General features: G+C 36.5%; 1 protein-coding gene across 21 annotated transcripts in view; it reads right to left on the bottom strand.

Annotated features, from left to right (window-relative positions):
- The window catches only part of LOC105687875 (intersectin-1), a 44,789-nt gene that overhangs the window by 13,881 nt on the left and 15,536 nt on the right, over positions 1–15,372 (bottom strand). For 3 of the 21 annotated variants that reach the window (XM_048657008.1, XM_048657009.1, XM_048657013.1), the window contains 26 exons: positions 13,189–13,239; positions 12,309–12,462; positions 11,940–12,088; positions 11,452–11,619; positions 10,704–10,799; positions 9,914–9,988; positions 8,512–8,661; positions 8,340–8,366; positions 7,714–7,851; positions 7,183–7,543; positions 6,839–7,049; positions 6,542–6,693; positions 6,352–6,474; positions 6,130–6,268; positions 5,713–6,027; positions 5,141–5,503; positions 4,800–4,963; positions 4,478–4,679; positions 4,109–4,399; positions 3,744–3,881; positions 3,225–3,320; positions 2,526–2,558; positions 1,547–1,570; positions 834–974; positions 607–733; positions 142–306 (listed from right to left, as the gene is read on the bottom strand). In XM_048657008.1, the coding sequence (XP_048512965.1) occupies positions 142–306; positions 607–733; positions 834–974; positions 1,547–1,570; positions 2,526–2,558; positions 3,225–3,320; positions 3,744–3,881; positions 4,109–4,399; positions 4,478–4,679; positions 4,800–4,963; positions 5,141–5,503; positions 5,713–6,027; positions 6,130–6,268; positions 6,352–6,474; positions 6,542–6,693; positions 6,839–7,049; positions 7,183–7,543; positions 7,714–7,851; positions 8,340–8,366; positions 8,512–8,661; positions 9,914–9,988; positions 10,704–10,799; positions 11,452–11,619; positions 11,940–12,088; positions 12,309–12,462; positions 13,189–13,239 (4,053 nt within the window). Of the gene's footprint in view, positions 1–141; positions 307–606; positions 734–833; positions 975–1,546; positions 1,571–2,525; positions 2,559–3,224; positions 3,321–3,743; positions 3,882–4,108; positions 4,400–4,477; positions 4,680–4,799; positions 4,964–5,140; positions 5,504–5,712; positions 6,028–6,129; positions 6,269–6,351; positions 6,475–6,541; positions 6,694–6,838; positions 7,050–7,182; positions 7,544–7,713; positions 7,852–8,339; positions 8,367–8,511; positions 8,662–9,281; positions 9,345–9,913; positions 9,989–10,703; positions 10,800–11,451; positions 11,620–11,939; positions 12,089–12,308; positions 12,463–13,188; positions 13,240–13,525; positions 13,755–15,372 lie in introns of those variants that run through there. The other 18 variants (XM_020853430.2, XM_048657010.1, XM_048657019.1 and 15 more) reach the window with 18 other exon arrangements.

Genomic DNA, 15,372 nt, shown 5'->3' with positions numbered 1-15,372 from the left:
GGTAACAGTATTTAGGAAATAGGTCGCAAGTGTAAGATCTATGCAGAAATTCGTCGACAAAACAATGTAAGAAGTGCAAAATATACATAATCATGTGTTGCCAGAAAGATGAAGATAATTTGAAAGTACTGATTTACTTACACATTGGAGAAACATAGTTGCTAGGGAATACGCCTGATACTCCATTCATCTCACCCCTCCACCATGCAGCATCTTCTTTAGCAAGAACAGTTATGACATCCCCTTTCTCAAAACTGAGCTCATCCTCATTGAGTGCTTGGTAAGGGTACAAAGCCATCACACGTTCTGCAAATATAGTCAAAGGCAATGTCAACACCGGTGTCATCGCCAAATTGGACCTGACAAAATTTTTATGGCATCCCTGACATTTGTAGCATTTCAATTTTTCTGATTTCAACGAGTTCATGGAAATTCACCAATAAATGAAATCGAAATACTTTGATAGAACATGATACATTTGAACATCGAGAGAGAGAGCTCTAACAGCTATATGCTTCCTTTCGACCAAATCTATAGTATACATAAATTACAACTCATAATTGAGTTTTCAGACACCCCGTTCATAATTTAAACTAATGGACTCACCAATATTAGGATCTGTGGGCGAGTCTTGATACCTATGAGAAACAGGTGTGCTGCGGTTGCTACTACTTCCCAATAACTTGACATAGGATGCAGGAAACCAACCAATTTGTCTTTTTTGACCACGAGCCTGCCACAAATAAATACAGTAGATTGAATTATCTATAGGATTTCAGTTCATGTATGCGAGGTCACAAGATTGATGAAAATCATATACAATGGCCATTTACCTGTAGTTCTCCTTCCCACCAGCCGGTTTCAGTTTTCTTGCGAATCATTATAAGTTGTCCTCTATGTAGATTTAATTGTTCAGGACTAGTAGCTTGATATGGTGCAATAACTTGTCCAATTTCAGGTTTTTTACCTCTTGCCTAAAGAAAATCAAGTGTTAATTTGCTACCATCATAGATATATTCTCAATTTAGTTGAATGAAAGTTGACAGAAATTAAATTGCATATTGATGGTCAGATACAGCATTGAACAGAATGACACGTGCAAATAGAAAATAGTTCACATAACTGAATTATAAGGGAAGAAATTTCAAGATCTGAATTTGCTGTAACAAACCAGTAGTCGAACTTATCGAATGAATTTGAACAACTTGGTCTCCTTATCATTGAGAATTGCTATAAGGGTTGCCAGGAAAACCGAGGTGGAAAAATAATAGCTGCTCATATTTCAATAATCATGATAACTTTTAAAGAAATATACTTTTTTGTAAGAATCTACTTACCAAAAAGGATTGTAACGCTTAAAAATTTCAAAACCACTCACATACTAATTGTGCGTTACAAGAATAGAAGTAACATTGATAGTAACTAATGCAAAATGTAAAAAAATTAAATTTAAAAGCAGGTGGAAGTTAAAAGAATCAAGAGTAGTTAAACAAAATGTAATACAAGGTACTGCGGATAGGGGAAAGAAGTGGATGGACAAAAATACCTTAGGGTACTGCGGCGTGGACGGCTAAGCATCAGCAGCAGCATCCAGAGGAAGCAAGCACGGCCATACATGTTAGTATTTAAGAAGGCCACCACAAGAATTTGAGAGGATAAACACCTTACAATTTGAGAGGATAATAATCCTCATTAAAATAACTTTCAGGATTTCAGAACCAATTAATTCATTTAATTGAGTTCTGCTAAACTCATTGCCTATGCTCCAATAATTATCAATTGAGCTAAAGCAGCACGTTTGTGAAGCAACGAAATTTGTTTGTTATAATTCCTTGAGTTATTTGATTAAACATTCGATTCTGGTAAATAGAATTAAAATCAACTCAGTATATCCTGTAGTGGCTGCACCTTGGCATTCTTGGTGTTAAACACATAATTTGAATTACATTAAAACATTTGATATGATGAAAAACCATTTGATACACCATTTGTACACGGAAACATCCGTTGCATATCAAAGAGAAACTAATACAAAGTATTCTCACCCGTGAATCTTAGTACATTAACGTATATCAAATCATAAGTATCATGGAATTTGTGGAAACGTTTATGAGATGTGTAAGGATTTTGTTGTACATATGTTTGCGATATCTTTTACATTTTGAACTGCAGTTTTCTAGCCATCCTCTGTTACATTCAAGAAAACTTTGTGCATGTGTAATATAAAATGTGTATCGATATATGGAAGACATTTAGATTGTAGCATGTTAATGTGCAGGCGCAAGGATCATTCACCAGTAACCCATGCGGACATAGATAGTGTAAGAAAATATTATTAACAGCCATCAAGTTTTTCGAACTAGCCGTAATTTCAGCTTCATTAGCTACACTTAATAGTTTATAAATTTCTTAGCAAAAATCTGGAGTTGAGATCTTTATTGATATTTCCCAAATATTTTTGTGGTAAAAATTGATGTCTGTTATCTGAATAGAATAATGATATGAAGAATGTGTTGTGTAAGTACCTTGGAGTCAGTGTCGCTGCCAAAGTCCTCGGACTATGTACAAGTATCAAGATTCCATCACACAAAAACGTAATAGAAAACACAACAAAGGAACACATGTTATTCTACAAGAAAGTGAAATGTATGGAAAGACAAATTGTAGTCATATTGGTCCGGCATGACTTTACCATTTGATACTTGCAATTTTGTCTAATAAATTTTATGAAACGCTCCTTTCTGCAATCAATTGTAGCTAGCTTTTAAATTGAGGAAGTTTCAGATCATCTAGTAATAAGATTATGTCATATTATTAACATATAATGGGTTTGTGGAAAAAACTTATTTATACGATTTGTAAGAACATCAAATACTAAAGGGAGATCTTCAAAAAAACATAACTAGATAAAATAATGTAAAAATGTGTAAAATGTGTTTCATTCACCTATTGATTCTAGGTAAGTATACATAAAGTACTTTGCAGTCATAGGATATTGTTACGTATCAAAAGCGATCCTGTTATTTCTTACTCATTGGTTTTTCATGGAGCCTGTCTAGAAATTCCATTTTCAAATGACTTGTAGAAAGTTTTTTGTTTTATTGTGTATACGTTTTGTCTGTGTAGTTTATAGTAGTGTAATCAATGATGAAAAAGCCCTGACCCTCAGGTAATAATTGAGCCACCACAGAATTGTGAAAAATATAATTCCCAATCAACATTACCTGTTGTGCTGACATTGCAGCAAAATCTGGCAGCTCCGCCCTGTCTTCAGCCTCAGCCCTCTCTTCTTCAAGTTCTTCCTTCGTTTTTTCCTGTAGCTGAACACACACCCATTCAACTCTAGCTTACACATTAATCTGTTACAAGCTGTTAGAATATTATGATACCCCTGGTGCATATGATTACTCTAGTTTTTCTAGATGCTAAAGGGATTGGAATCCTCATGTCAACATATAGCATAGTTAACATTTGCGGGTCAAACCAACAAGCACGAATTCAATTACTTATTTTCAGTTCAATCCAAGGAATTACAAAATCGGGTATTGATTTTAATGACTTCAGACAAAATCTGATGGCAAAAAAGTTACATGTCCTCAGGTTTTGAAGCATCAAATTGGAAAATATATCGAAAAGCTGTTAGAGTTGTTGCTTAATTGTATAGTATAATTTTGAGTGAGTCTCTTGTTGGGTATAGTTCAGATTTTCAACGACTGGGTTACTGTTATGATTGAGCTACATACCGGTGTTCCTTGAGCTGAGTTGGAAGTTATGGTAACAGCTTGTTCCACAGGTTTTTCATTGACATTTGTTGGCAAAATCGCTTCCACGATTGGCGTCGACGAGTTTACTTCAGGAATGTTAGCAGGTGCAATTGCAGTCTGATATATACAGATATACATATTGAACAAGATGTAAGAATGTTATTGCCTTGCATGATAGTTAAATATTAGTTGAGTCAAGTTCCAAAATCAAACGAAAACTTGAGCTTTCACTTCAGTTAAAACGACTAAGTTAAATGAAGTTAAATTTAGTAGATAAGCCAGCAATTGAGAAACTTTTTCATGAATATTCTGTGCTATGCACTCAAAACAACAGCATGACTCACCTGATCTGGATTATCACACTTTTCAACATAATTTGATGGAAAAATTCCAACACGATCGCCAATAACGCCCGTCCACCAATCCCCCTCCTTTTTAGTTACCATCATTATCTCCCCCTGGTTGAAACTAAGATCTCCGGTCTCGGTTGATGCATAAGGATACAACGCGATGTAATATTCATCAAGCGTACCAGTTGACAATGACACATCTGTTCTAGTCGGCGTGATAGTTTTGATGTACGATTTGGGAAACCAGCCTTCCGCACCATTAAGTTCACCGTACCACCAATTTTCCTATCGGACGCAGAACCGAATTTATTGACAAAAACACTTGAATCGTAATATTTCAAGATTGAAAAAATGAAAACAAACCTGTTGTTCGGTAACATTAATCGTATCCCCTTTATTGAAAGAGAGATGTTGTTGGATGATGGGTCGGTACTGATACAATGCAGTAGCTTGAAGATTACAAACGGACCCTAAACCTAAGGTGGGAATAATGGGATCCACAGCTGGGCCTTCACCACCAAGTGATCCAGCATCTGATACATTTTCAGGAACTTCCGCAATTCCTCTGTTGATAAATTCAGATGTAAAAAATAGAGTGATATTTGGATGAATAGTGTACCAGGTATCTTTACATCTGAGCTATTGTAAATTTACATCACAGACAAAAAATTATGATTATTCTTACTCCAGGGTTCGCTTTTCAATACTGTCTTGTTGGACGAAAGTGTCACTGTTCGAAATCACAGTATCAACTTCTACTGGCTCAACGTAAGACTCTGGGAACCAACCAGTATGGCCTCGTATTTCGCCAGCCATCCATCCTGGTTCTGCGTTCTGGACTGGTGGTACCTGGAAATACATATCGCCTAAAATATACTCTAATTTTTTTGATTCTGGTTCATTGAAATCTAATTTCAGAAATGTCTAAAAAAACGGAACTCAGAAATATTTATCATTTGAGAACTTTGTCAAAATGCTTGTGACTTTATTAGATTGTCAACACATTGATTATTTATGGATTCTTACCATGATTATGTCACCAGGCTGGAAGGATATTTCATCCTGATTTCTTGCCACAAATTCATACAAAGCTCTGTATTTCACCGCGCCAGTACTATCCCCGGTAATTGTCGCATGTGAGGTTGAGGTATTATCTACTGGCCAAGAATCGGTATTTACTGTCCCTGAATCACCCCATGCACTATCTCCCCAAGCAGACGAAGCAAACTCTCCCGTGCCGCTACCAGCTCGCAATTCATTCACTTTCGATTTTTTATCTTCAAAATTGTGGTAAAGTTGCCCACATTCGGTAACGAGATTTTTCATCTGCTTCTTTATATCGTCGAGTTGGCTATTATTATTTTCAATATCTTTCATTTTCTCATTTATCTGAAAGTATGAATGCGATAATTAAAATCGATGTGAAGGCCAGTTAATTCTTCAGTTATTTCTTCTAAATATAGCTCACGATATACATCTGGGGCATTTCACACCAACTTGCACACCTTCGACCCTGACCTCACGTCAGAAAAAATGATAGGTTGAAACAAAAATGGTCAGGGTTGGAGGTGTGCGACTCGCACGTGCAATTGCCCTACCTGTTGTTGCAGGTCGGCGATTTTATCTTTCATTTGTTTCAGAGTAATTTGTTTGTTAGCAAAAGCCATTTTTACTGCCTCCTGCCCAGCAATATCCTGTGCATTGTTTAATTTATTTTTAGCTTCGATTCTGGCTTTCTCCTGGCTTAAGGAAAGCAATCTCTGATTTTGTTCACGGAGCTTATTTTTCAATGCAGACATCTCCTGGAGTTGAGTATCACGAGTAGAGCGCATACCATCGATGGTAGTTTTCACGCCAGAAACACCGAACCGAGTGTCACATATTTTTTGTGACAGCTCTTTTACTTTTTCATTCTGGAAGAAAATTCAAAACCCATTGGTAAATTTAGTATGTCTTTAAAATCATACTTCTCAACCACCTCTTTTCTTGCAATGAAATGACTGCTGTGGACTTACCAAAGTACCCAACTCAATTGTGAGGCCTTGATTTTTAGCTTTAAGTTTTAGAAGTATATCTTGTTCTTTCTGCCTTTGTGCCTGTAGTTCTTGAGACTTTTGTTTTTCCCACTCTAATTGCCGTTGTCTTTCCATTTCTCTATAGGTTTTTACATAAGAGAAAAATATATATAATTTGATGCGATCAAAGCAGAATTCATCAAGAATTTCAAAAGGACTTACTTCCGTGCAGAATCTCGCTGTTCCTGTGCTCTTTTTCTCTGTTCTTCCTTTTCTTGTTCAATTTCCTTCTGTCTAAGCATTTGCTTTTCGATTTCAGCCTGTCGTCGTCTCTCTTGCTCCAATCTATTGACACAAAACAAAAACCGTAATCAGAATCACGGAAGAGAGTAGATACTTTGTACACCCATACCTTATTTTTTCTTGTTTTTCTGCCTCTTCTCTTTCTTTGCGTTCTCGTTCTTCCTGTTCTTTTCGCTGGATCTCTAATAGAGTTTTGCGTCTACGTTCAAGTTCTGCCTGGCCCTTTTCAAAGTTTTCTTTTCTTTTGTTCTCAAATGATGTCTGAAATTTCAATACACGTTTAGTTTCTTCAAGTGCTTCTGGTATGATAATATTATGTTCAATTTTGAATAAGTCAAATCTCAGTTAGAAAATTTGTTGTGGATATACTAAAACTTGGACTACAGAGAACTGGTCATTATCTAACCTGAGGCATGCCTGCAGATGGATCGATATTTTCTACTATTCCTTGTGACGTGATGCTGCCTTGTCTTTGGCGTCTGAATGCTGGTGGAATAAGATGAATTGGTAAAGTTGTGGGTATTTTTTCTCCAGCCTTAGCCATATCGCACAAATGCATGGCTAGCACAAACTCTTCACATCCCAATCTACCATCAACATCCATGTCTGACAGAGCCCTGAATTGGGAGAATTCGTGGTTCAAAAAACTATACATTCATTCTTACATAATTAGAAATAAGATTGAATGGTTATAAATGTTGAATAAGAGAAATAGGATTATTCGATTTCCAACACTATTTTCCCACATACCATACTTGAGCAAGAATGGCTTGCGGCAGTTGGGTTTGAACCATAATATTTCTTGCTTGTGGTCCAGACAAAAAGCCAGATCTGGTTCGATCCCATGTGTTAAATAACTGAGTATATTTCAATTTAGTTTGATGGGGTACTGCCCATTCGACTTGTGGAGACCCAATCGAATGCTGACTGTGTTGAGAGTCCATTGAACCAACTCTGTCTATGCTAGGTGGGCGGGTTGTCGTGCTCATTGGGGAACTAGTTGATACAGGGGTATGGTTGCCATTTACTGATGGCGCAACAATAGGTGCCACTGGTACGTTTCCTATGAGCGGCTGTACTGATGCTGGAGGAATATTAGCGATTGGGATACCTGATAGGAAAAAGAAACTTTCAATATTATGATAACAGTTGATGAAAATATCCATTTCATCGACGTGTAGGAGTGAGCGTAAAAGCTTTGGAGCTAACACAAATAAATGACAGTCATGTACATGTTATACTAAATGATCATTGAATGATTAGTAATTTATGGAACCCTACCTGTGGACATCGGTGGGAGAGGTGCCATTGTTGGAGGTAACATGGCTGGTTGTATAGGCATTACACCGCCCATTCCAAAAGCAGCAATTGGTGCTGGATTTGTGTTAAGAGGCGCGATAGGTGCAACGGATGGAATACCTAATCATTCAAATAATAGCTATTAAATTGACTTACATTGGATTTCAAAATTGATGGCAATGCATTGGCAAGCTTACAAAGCTGAAAGTAACGATTTTAGGCAAAAACATGAAGATAATACTTTAACAAACGTATTTCCACTTTTGATCTGAATGAAAACTAACGAATTCAGATAGATAGTTGACTAACAGAACAGAGAAATTGGCTCCTTATCGCCTTGTTTGGTTTTCATTTCAAATAATTGTGAGAAATGTTAACACACTGCAAAAGTTTTTTACTTGATGGAATACAAATACACACATGTGTCAGCAAAGAGTAGGAATAATTTTCAAATACAATTATAGTTAACATAATATTTTATGTAAGATCTGAAGTCCCTGGAAAATGCATTTGTAAAATGAAAGTGATATTTGGCAACACAAAACAAATGGTGAACAAAACCAAAACTGACGCACAACTCATGAAGTTTGTCTATCTATTTTAAATACCTTCTGAGAAATCAAACTCGAACAAGTCTGTAAAAAAGAATATGTTGTGAGAATCAAAAGTGTATGTGTTTGGGGCCATTTGAATCACTAGGTAAAGTAAGATAGACCATTTATGCTATTCATTAAAAATCAAACTTTTATATGTGCATTTCAAAACTCTTGTGCTATTTACCCATTGGTGCAGCCGTGGTCATGGATTGCACTTGTTGAATAGGAGGAATGATAGGAGCTACAGTTGGCGACATTCCCACGTTGACTGGGCTGTTTGGAAAAGATGGAGGGGCAGGTTTGGGCGGGGGACCTCGCATCAATGGCACTGTGCCTGTAAAAATATGTATGAGTTATATGTCCCCGAAGAGACTACTTAATTCTGTAAATGCTTATCATTTCTTTAATCCAGAAGTCTGGAACGCAATACCATAGAAATCATATCAAAGTGCAATCAGTAAATGAATTCAAAACAGGTGTGACAACATATCTTACAATTACACAGTTCGTTGAAACAACAAACATACATTACATATATCATACATCAAACCAAAATTGTTTACCTAACACCAAACACTTCCCTCTAGTGATTCTGGTTATTGATGAAAATGGTAATTGTTGTATTTTAAGGGGAAATCATTTTACTCTCAAGTGGTGCAATCAGTTCAATAGAAATTATTGAACTAAAGTCAATACATCTGAACGAATGGCAAGTATGAAAGCAAATAGCAAAGTTGAATAAAATAATATATGCTCTGCTTATACATAGCTTGCAGTATCGTGGTTTGCCTGAGAAGACTATATTTCCATTATCTTTAAAAGATACGTATACATTTTGGTCATATGTATACTTATCAATATGCAACCATTATAAGATATGTTAAAATAATCTGTAAAGTTGCATTTTCAGTTGGATTATTTCTTTTATCCTGGCTGAAAACATTCACAACCTACCAATAGATGTTGGTGGTGTAGGCCTTTGCGGCGGACCAGCAACTGAAGCAGAATTAGTCGCTCCTTAGTGCAGCAAAAGGGACAAGGCAGTAGAACGTGAAAAAGAGCACACAGACTATGAATCTTTCGAGGCATAGGATAGGTATAGAAATATAAAAAAAAATAATGAAAACATGAAGAGTATTTTACTGAAACGAACACCAATACGAAGCTCAAAGAAAATCTCACACCTGGTCCAGAAAAACGATTAATGAATATTGAAAAATATATGTAACCACGTCGATCTGTGGCAGAACTCAAAGGAGTATGCTTTTACAAGGTAATTATTTTTGCAACATATAGTACTGCAATTTAATGTAAAAATTTACGATAAAATCGAGGTCAAAAAGAACTGTGATCTCCTAAAAGATAATGTTATCAAAAATTTGTCTTCGATTTAAAAGTCGTCGAATTAAACATGCAGAAAAAACATTCATGGTCTTAGAAATATGAACACATATGCAGGTATTTGAGTTTAATCATTACACCATGCAGTTCAAAGCTGTAATGAAATGTTCAAATCTTGTATATGATGGTAGCACTCTATAGGTATAATGATCACAATGAAGCACACCTTGAAAAATGTAACATACCCGGAAGAAATAAATGTGCTGATCGCATAGGTGTCAGTGGTGGAGCGGAATCAAAAGATAAATCAAGAAGTGGCGCTTCCATTATGAAAGTAACAAAAATAATTAATCTTCTAGAACAGCTAAACACAGACAAAATAAAGAATTGGAAAAAGAGGAAACAATATGACACAGAAGAACGTACAAAGACAATAATTCCAGAACTACCATAAGACTTAACTTACAAAAGACAATCTTATGCACTAGCTCTAATGAATTGCAATCCGACATCGAAAAACAAATCTTTAGCACCTCTCACTATCTCCTGTTTAACAAGGTTTGCAATTTACTGATTTGTATTTTTTTGCGAGCTTTTTTAGTCACTTTGACTTTTACTTCCATAAACTATAAAATTAGAAATTAGTAGGAAACCCTTGAAAGAAAAGTATAGAAGTCAACAGATGCTTTAGAACTCGGTTTTCGATTAGGTTTCTTCTAATTGATAGTATACTTACCAAAACTATCTTGGAAGATGAATAAATAGAATAGATGGACAGATAAATCAGTACCAGTAGTGATAAAAATGTGTGGGTCGAATTCTGCTTTGTGTTTTTTTAATTTTGAGGAATTGAACGTTCATAAGAGTGAAGACAATCTTCGAATATAGTAACAGGTAATGTTTGGTTTGAATCGTTATCATCAAAAATGAATAGTTCATTATAGGAGTTTCTGTGGATGTCCTAATGGAAATTGGGGCATTTTTAGACAGACACATTTTTATGCATTGCATTACGTAAACAGGCATACCACATACCCATGGAAGGGGGTGCAGGTCGAGCGGGAGGTTTTGATGTTGCATAACTAGTGATGTGTGTGCCAGGAGCCACGCTCGGTTTATTCTGGTGTGAGGCTACAAGGTGTAGTACGTACATGTAAGATACAGGCGCTAATTAGTGAGAGAAATTGTAGCTACTGTCAAATTTTTTTCCGTAACAATTTGTGCAATAAGGAAGCACAGACACCTTAACCGTTTGAAAACATATTGACTATTAATCAGAGAATAGAGAATGATCAGTAACATTACTGATCCACCAAAATGTTCATATGGTCGACCAGGTTTTTCTACTTGCTAGGAGTTATCAAATCCTGGTATAGTTATAGTCCAGCAAATCCATATGTAATCTCCTGGGTAATTCGTACAAACGTAAGCCTAAGTCTATGCCAAGGTATGCTAATTCTTGAATGCCTTATGGAATGGCTATTCAAAATGCTGTAAGTCATTCACCTCAACATTCTCAGCTAAAACTAATTATGACACAGGTTTTATTGAACGTGCATCTATGTGTTGGAAAGAGCAGGCCTAATTTTTTTTTCTGCAATACATGAGTTGAAATTACTAGAACTTTCACGCTGTAGTTTAAAAGTCTTTGAACTTCGACTCTTGGTCTATATTCTGAAGCTCGAGTTTATATATTATTTGAGATAAGAGGGCATTGTTACTTTAGGTAGTTCAGGTAAAAGTTGAAGCAAACATGTATGTATCCAGAGAGTAATGAACTCACCCATTGGCATCGACATGGGCGGAAGGGGTTGCATTGGTTGTGATGCGGATCCATTTAAGCCTGTGAGAGGTTGCATCATGCCTCCAGGTACAGAACCTAGTCCTAAAGGTTGTGCAGTTGTAACCCCATTTATGTTACCACCATTCACTAGATTAACCATGTCCCCATCTTCATCGAGCAGTGCACAAAGTTAAAGCATATCAAGTCAATCTCAATGAACATTTATTTATTCAATTGATGCATGTGTTATGATGTGTGAAAAGCAAAAATGTTGCCACGGAATAATATATTATTTTCCCACTGTTTGTTAAATTCTGCCAAGAGTAGATGATCTGTTCAGAGAATTATCATGCTACATATTTTAATCACAGATACCATTTACTCTTTGAGCTATTAATATTAAGCTACAGTTTCACACAAACTTTAATATTTTGCTCCAGAAACATATAACTAGTATCAATTGTTGGAAATGTTGCTAAAAACTTTACCATTTGGGATGACTTTCAGACTGCGTATCAGACTTGGTGGAAGGGCATTTGGAATTTCGAATCCCCGTAACTTTAGGTTGATCAGCTTACAGGCAATACTGAATTCGTTCAGATCCATCTTTCCATCTGCATCCGTATCCGACAGCCCCCTAGATTTTAGAATAATTAGACAGAGAATAGTATAATACCCATAATTTCTGCACTCCAATTTTTTGCCATCTACTAGACTCACGATCAGAACTGAAACTATAGACTAATAATGTGGGTACTCAAAATAACTCTTGTTTGTTATTATTCCAATTAGTCTATTTCTTCTAGAGGTAAAAGATAATGTAAAAAAGCAAAAGGAACTTTAGCTCTAAGTATTACCATATTTTCCCCAAAATCGGCGGTGGCAACTGGGATTGAAGAAGGAAGCCCTTTACTTGATCTCCCGTAACAATTCCATTTACTGGCTTGAGAGAATTGAACTGTTCCTGGTACCGAGCACGTTCCCGTGGCTGGATCACCCACGGATCCACACCTAAATAATATAAATCAATTTTGTCCTCAAATCACATCCCATCAGTCAACAAATATACTAAGGAACCTAATCATAACCAGCTGCTAAAGTCGACTTTTCTGGACGCCAGTGAAGCTCAGTTCAAAAGTTAATGATACATAACGCACAGATATCATGTGAATCATTAAGTAGATAATAACACTAGTCTGATGCTGTAAATAAGAAACTGAGGTCAACAAAGTTCAGGACAAAGATTGTATCATCAACAAATTTTCCTTCGATTTGAAAGGTAAGGGGACTAGTAAATTCAAACAATTGTTTTATTGAAGAATTAAAAATACAGTTTGTTCATTAGGTTTGGGTAGAACCTAATATTATTGCAATGTAGAGTATCATACTATCGATTTTTGAACTGTATTCCAGTATTGGAGTTCATGTTGATTGCTTCTTTGTAAAACTATTTGTAAATTTACTCTATAAGTGTTGCATTATCTAGACATCTACTATCATAGTATACTTTGAGAACACCTAAGTTCAAGTCTACAGACTTTCTCATGGGTGAAGAAGAAAGTTGATAGTTTTGATGAAAAATAAAATCAAAGCTTGAATTAGATTATCCAGAGTTAACCTAGCATGGTTGTGGAAATTGGCAAACAGTCTCTTTTTGATGTGTAAAAAAGTGATGCCAAAGATGTATATAGTTGTGACTGAAATGTCAAACACTGGAGCAAGCTGCGGGTTATTTACCTAATGCTGCTGCTGCAGCCATCTCTCTCTGGTCCGTACGCCGAAGAAAGACTGCAAAGAAAAAAAAACAAGGAAATATTTCATTCATATCTAAAAAATATTACGATAATGTTACAGTCAAGGTTATACATATAGGTGCTTTAGGATCGATGCGATTCTACGTTATATAAACATAAACGATACTATGTGTGTATCATAAGCAATTTAGGGTTATTGAATCACATAGTTGAAAGTTAATTAAATGAAGTGGAGGTCGTGAACCGAAAAATTGATCGAAGTGTCATATTGGTGTGATAAAAAAGTATGCGAAAAATCCATTTAAAACATATGTACAAACCTCAGAATAATTATTCAGGGATATTGACACGATGGTATCGCCCAAATCATTACTAAACGGAATGCATCGTTACTGTTTTTTAATTCCCTGCAAATGCACAGATCCTAATTAATAACCTGGAAATAACTTTTCACCGACACTAGCGGAACACGGGACTGCCCACTTTCGATGACATACGTTGGATACGTCACTTTAGCGTGTTCGGATGACCTCGGGAATCTTCGAGAGGAATCGATATCGCTCGCTGCTAGCCTCACCAATAGATGTCGAGCAAATGCCGAGAAGAACCGAGCCTCGAGTTCGACTCTGGCGGTCAAGCTTTCGGTCAATTCAAAATCAGTTTTTTGAATGACGGTTAAAATGCAACCCGTTTTGTTATCGTCATTTATGCTCAATGACATGCAGAACTTGTTTGATTTCACGCAAATTGCGCACGTGAACCCGTCTGGCAAACTGGAATCCGATTCACTATTTCAATACTGACAAACCAATTCTTGTACACTTATATTTAATAGGTAAACTGATCCAGATTCAGTATCGGAGATTAGATACGCAATTTTATGGCGCTTGAATAACTCACGAGGCGTTACAATTTACAGGGTCATTATATGAACATAGGCTTCTGCCCACTCTCTGAAGAATCATATCCCTAATGTTGATATCTCATTATTTTCGTTATTAATTCCTCACTATTGGCATATGCCAATGTTCAGTCAACGCTCGCAGTCTTTGCCGCTGAATTCGCAAATTCGAAGCATTTTCAAACAATCTATAATCGAAGATGTTGGAAATATTGCAAACGCAACTAAAACTCCTATCAGCAATTTTTCTAACAACATAGAGATGCGACAGCTTGACGTATCTCGACTCCTAAATCTGATTTCTGGCGACAGCCTTGTTTGGTGTAACGGACCATGGTAATAACATTAGCGTTAAAAAATTTCTACAACAAGTAGAACCAATGTCGGTTCATCGCTACAATAGCGCCCCAATGGTGGTCAACCCTCCGGTTTATTCGTGTACATGATTACATAAGCTTGTCATATTTTATTCACCGCGGAGACGGTTTTGTTCGGTAACCCGGATACGCATTGCGTGAGCCCGATAGGTATCTCGATTCTTGATTGCAGACTCGAGTTTCGCGCGTGATCTTAACTAGCGGAACTTAGCCTACGTATAGTGGTGCGTAACGTCCGTCGGTGGTGGGACACACACGTGGACACGCATGTTTTTTATACATACATACACGCAGGTCGCGTGTCGCGTTAGTATACGTATGTATGAATAGACCACATGTGAAATCCGTCGGCAGCGTGGCGCTATCAAGGCGTACTTGATTCTAAAGTAAACGGGTAGCCGGTAGCTGCCTGCAGCTAACTCACAATAAGTCTAGAAAGTAGATGATTTTCGTCGTCTTGTCGCGGTGTGTCCAAATTTTTTATCTGCATCAATAGTGTACCATAAAAATGGATTTTTACCGCAGACAGGTGATGGACAGTTGTAAGTATGAACTATCTTTTACTTTGATTTAATACGTTGTGATCTTATACGCTTGTGCTACTCGTAGCGATTATATCACTTGCAAACTATTCGTAATTCCTCTCCACATATAATATAATTGGATTGAATCGATGTGTTTTATCAGCTAGACTAAAGCGATCTTAGGTGAGAGTGTACGATATTGATGGATGATGATAAAAGTAATAACAATTTTGATGATTAAATTTGGCTCTCTATAGCGATAGTATCATTCGGTTTAATCAGCATGCGATGCCTTGAAATTTTTCGATATCATCAGATCAATATGCACCTGTACCTACATACGTGTGCGTTGAACTCTTGTTCCT

This window comes from Athalia rosae, chromosome 6, assembly GCF_917208135.1.
Source record: "Athalia rosae chromosome 6, iyAthRosa1.1, whole genome shotgun sequence".
NCBI classification, from domain to species: Eukaryota; Metazoa; Arthropoda; class Insecta; order Hymenoptera; family Athaliidae; genus Athalia; species Athalia rosae.
This window is presented reverse-complemented; position numbering and strand designations above follow the sequence as displayed.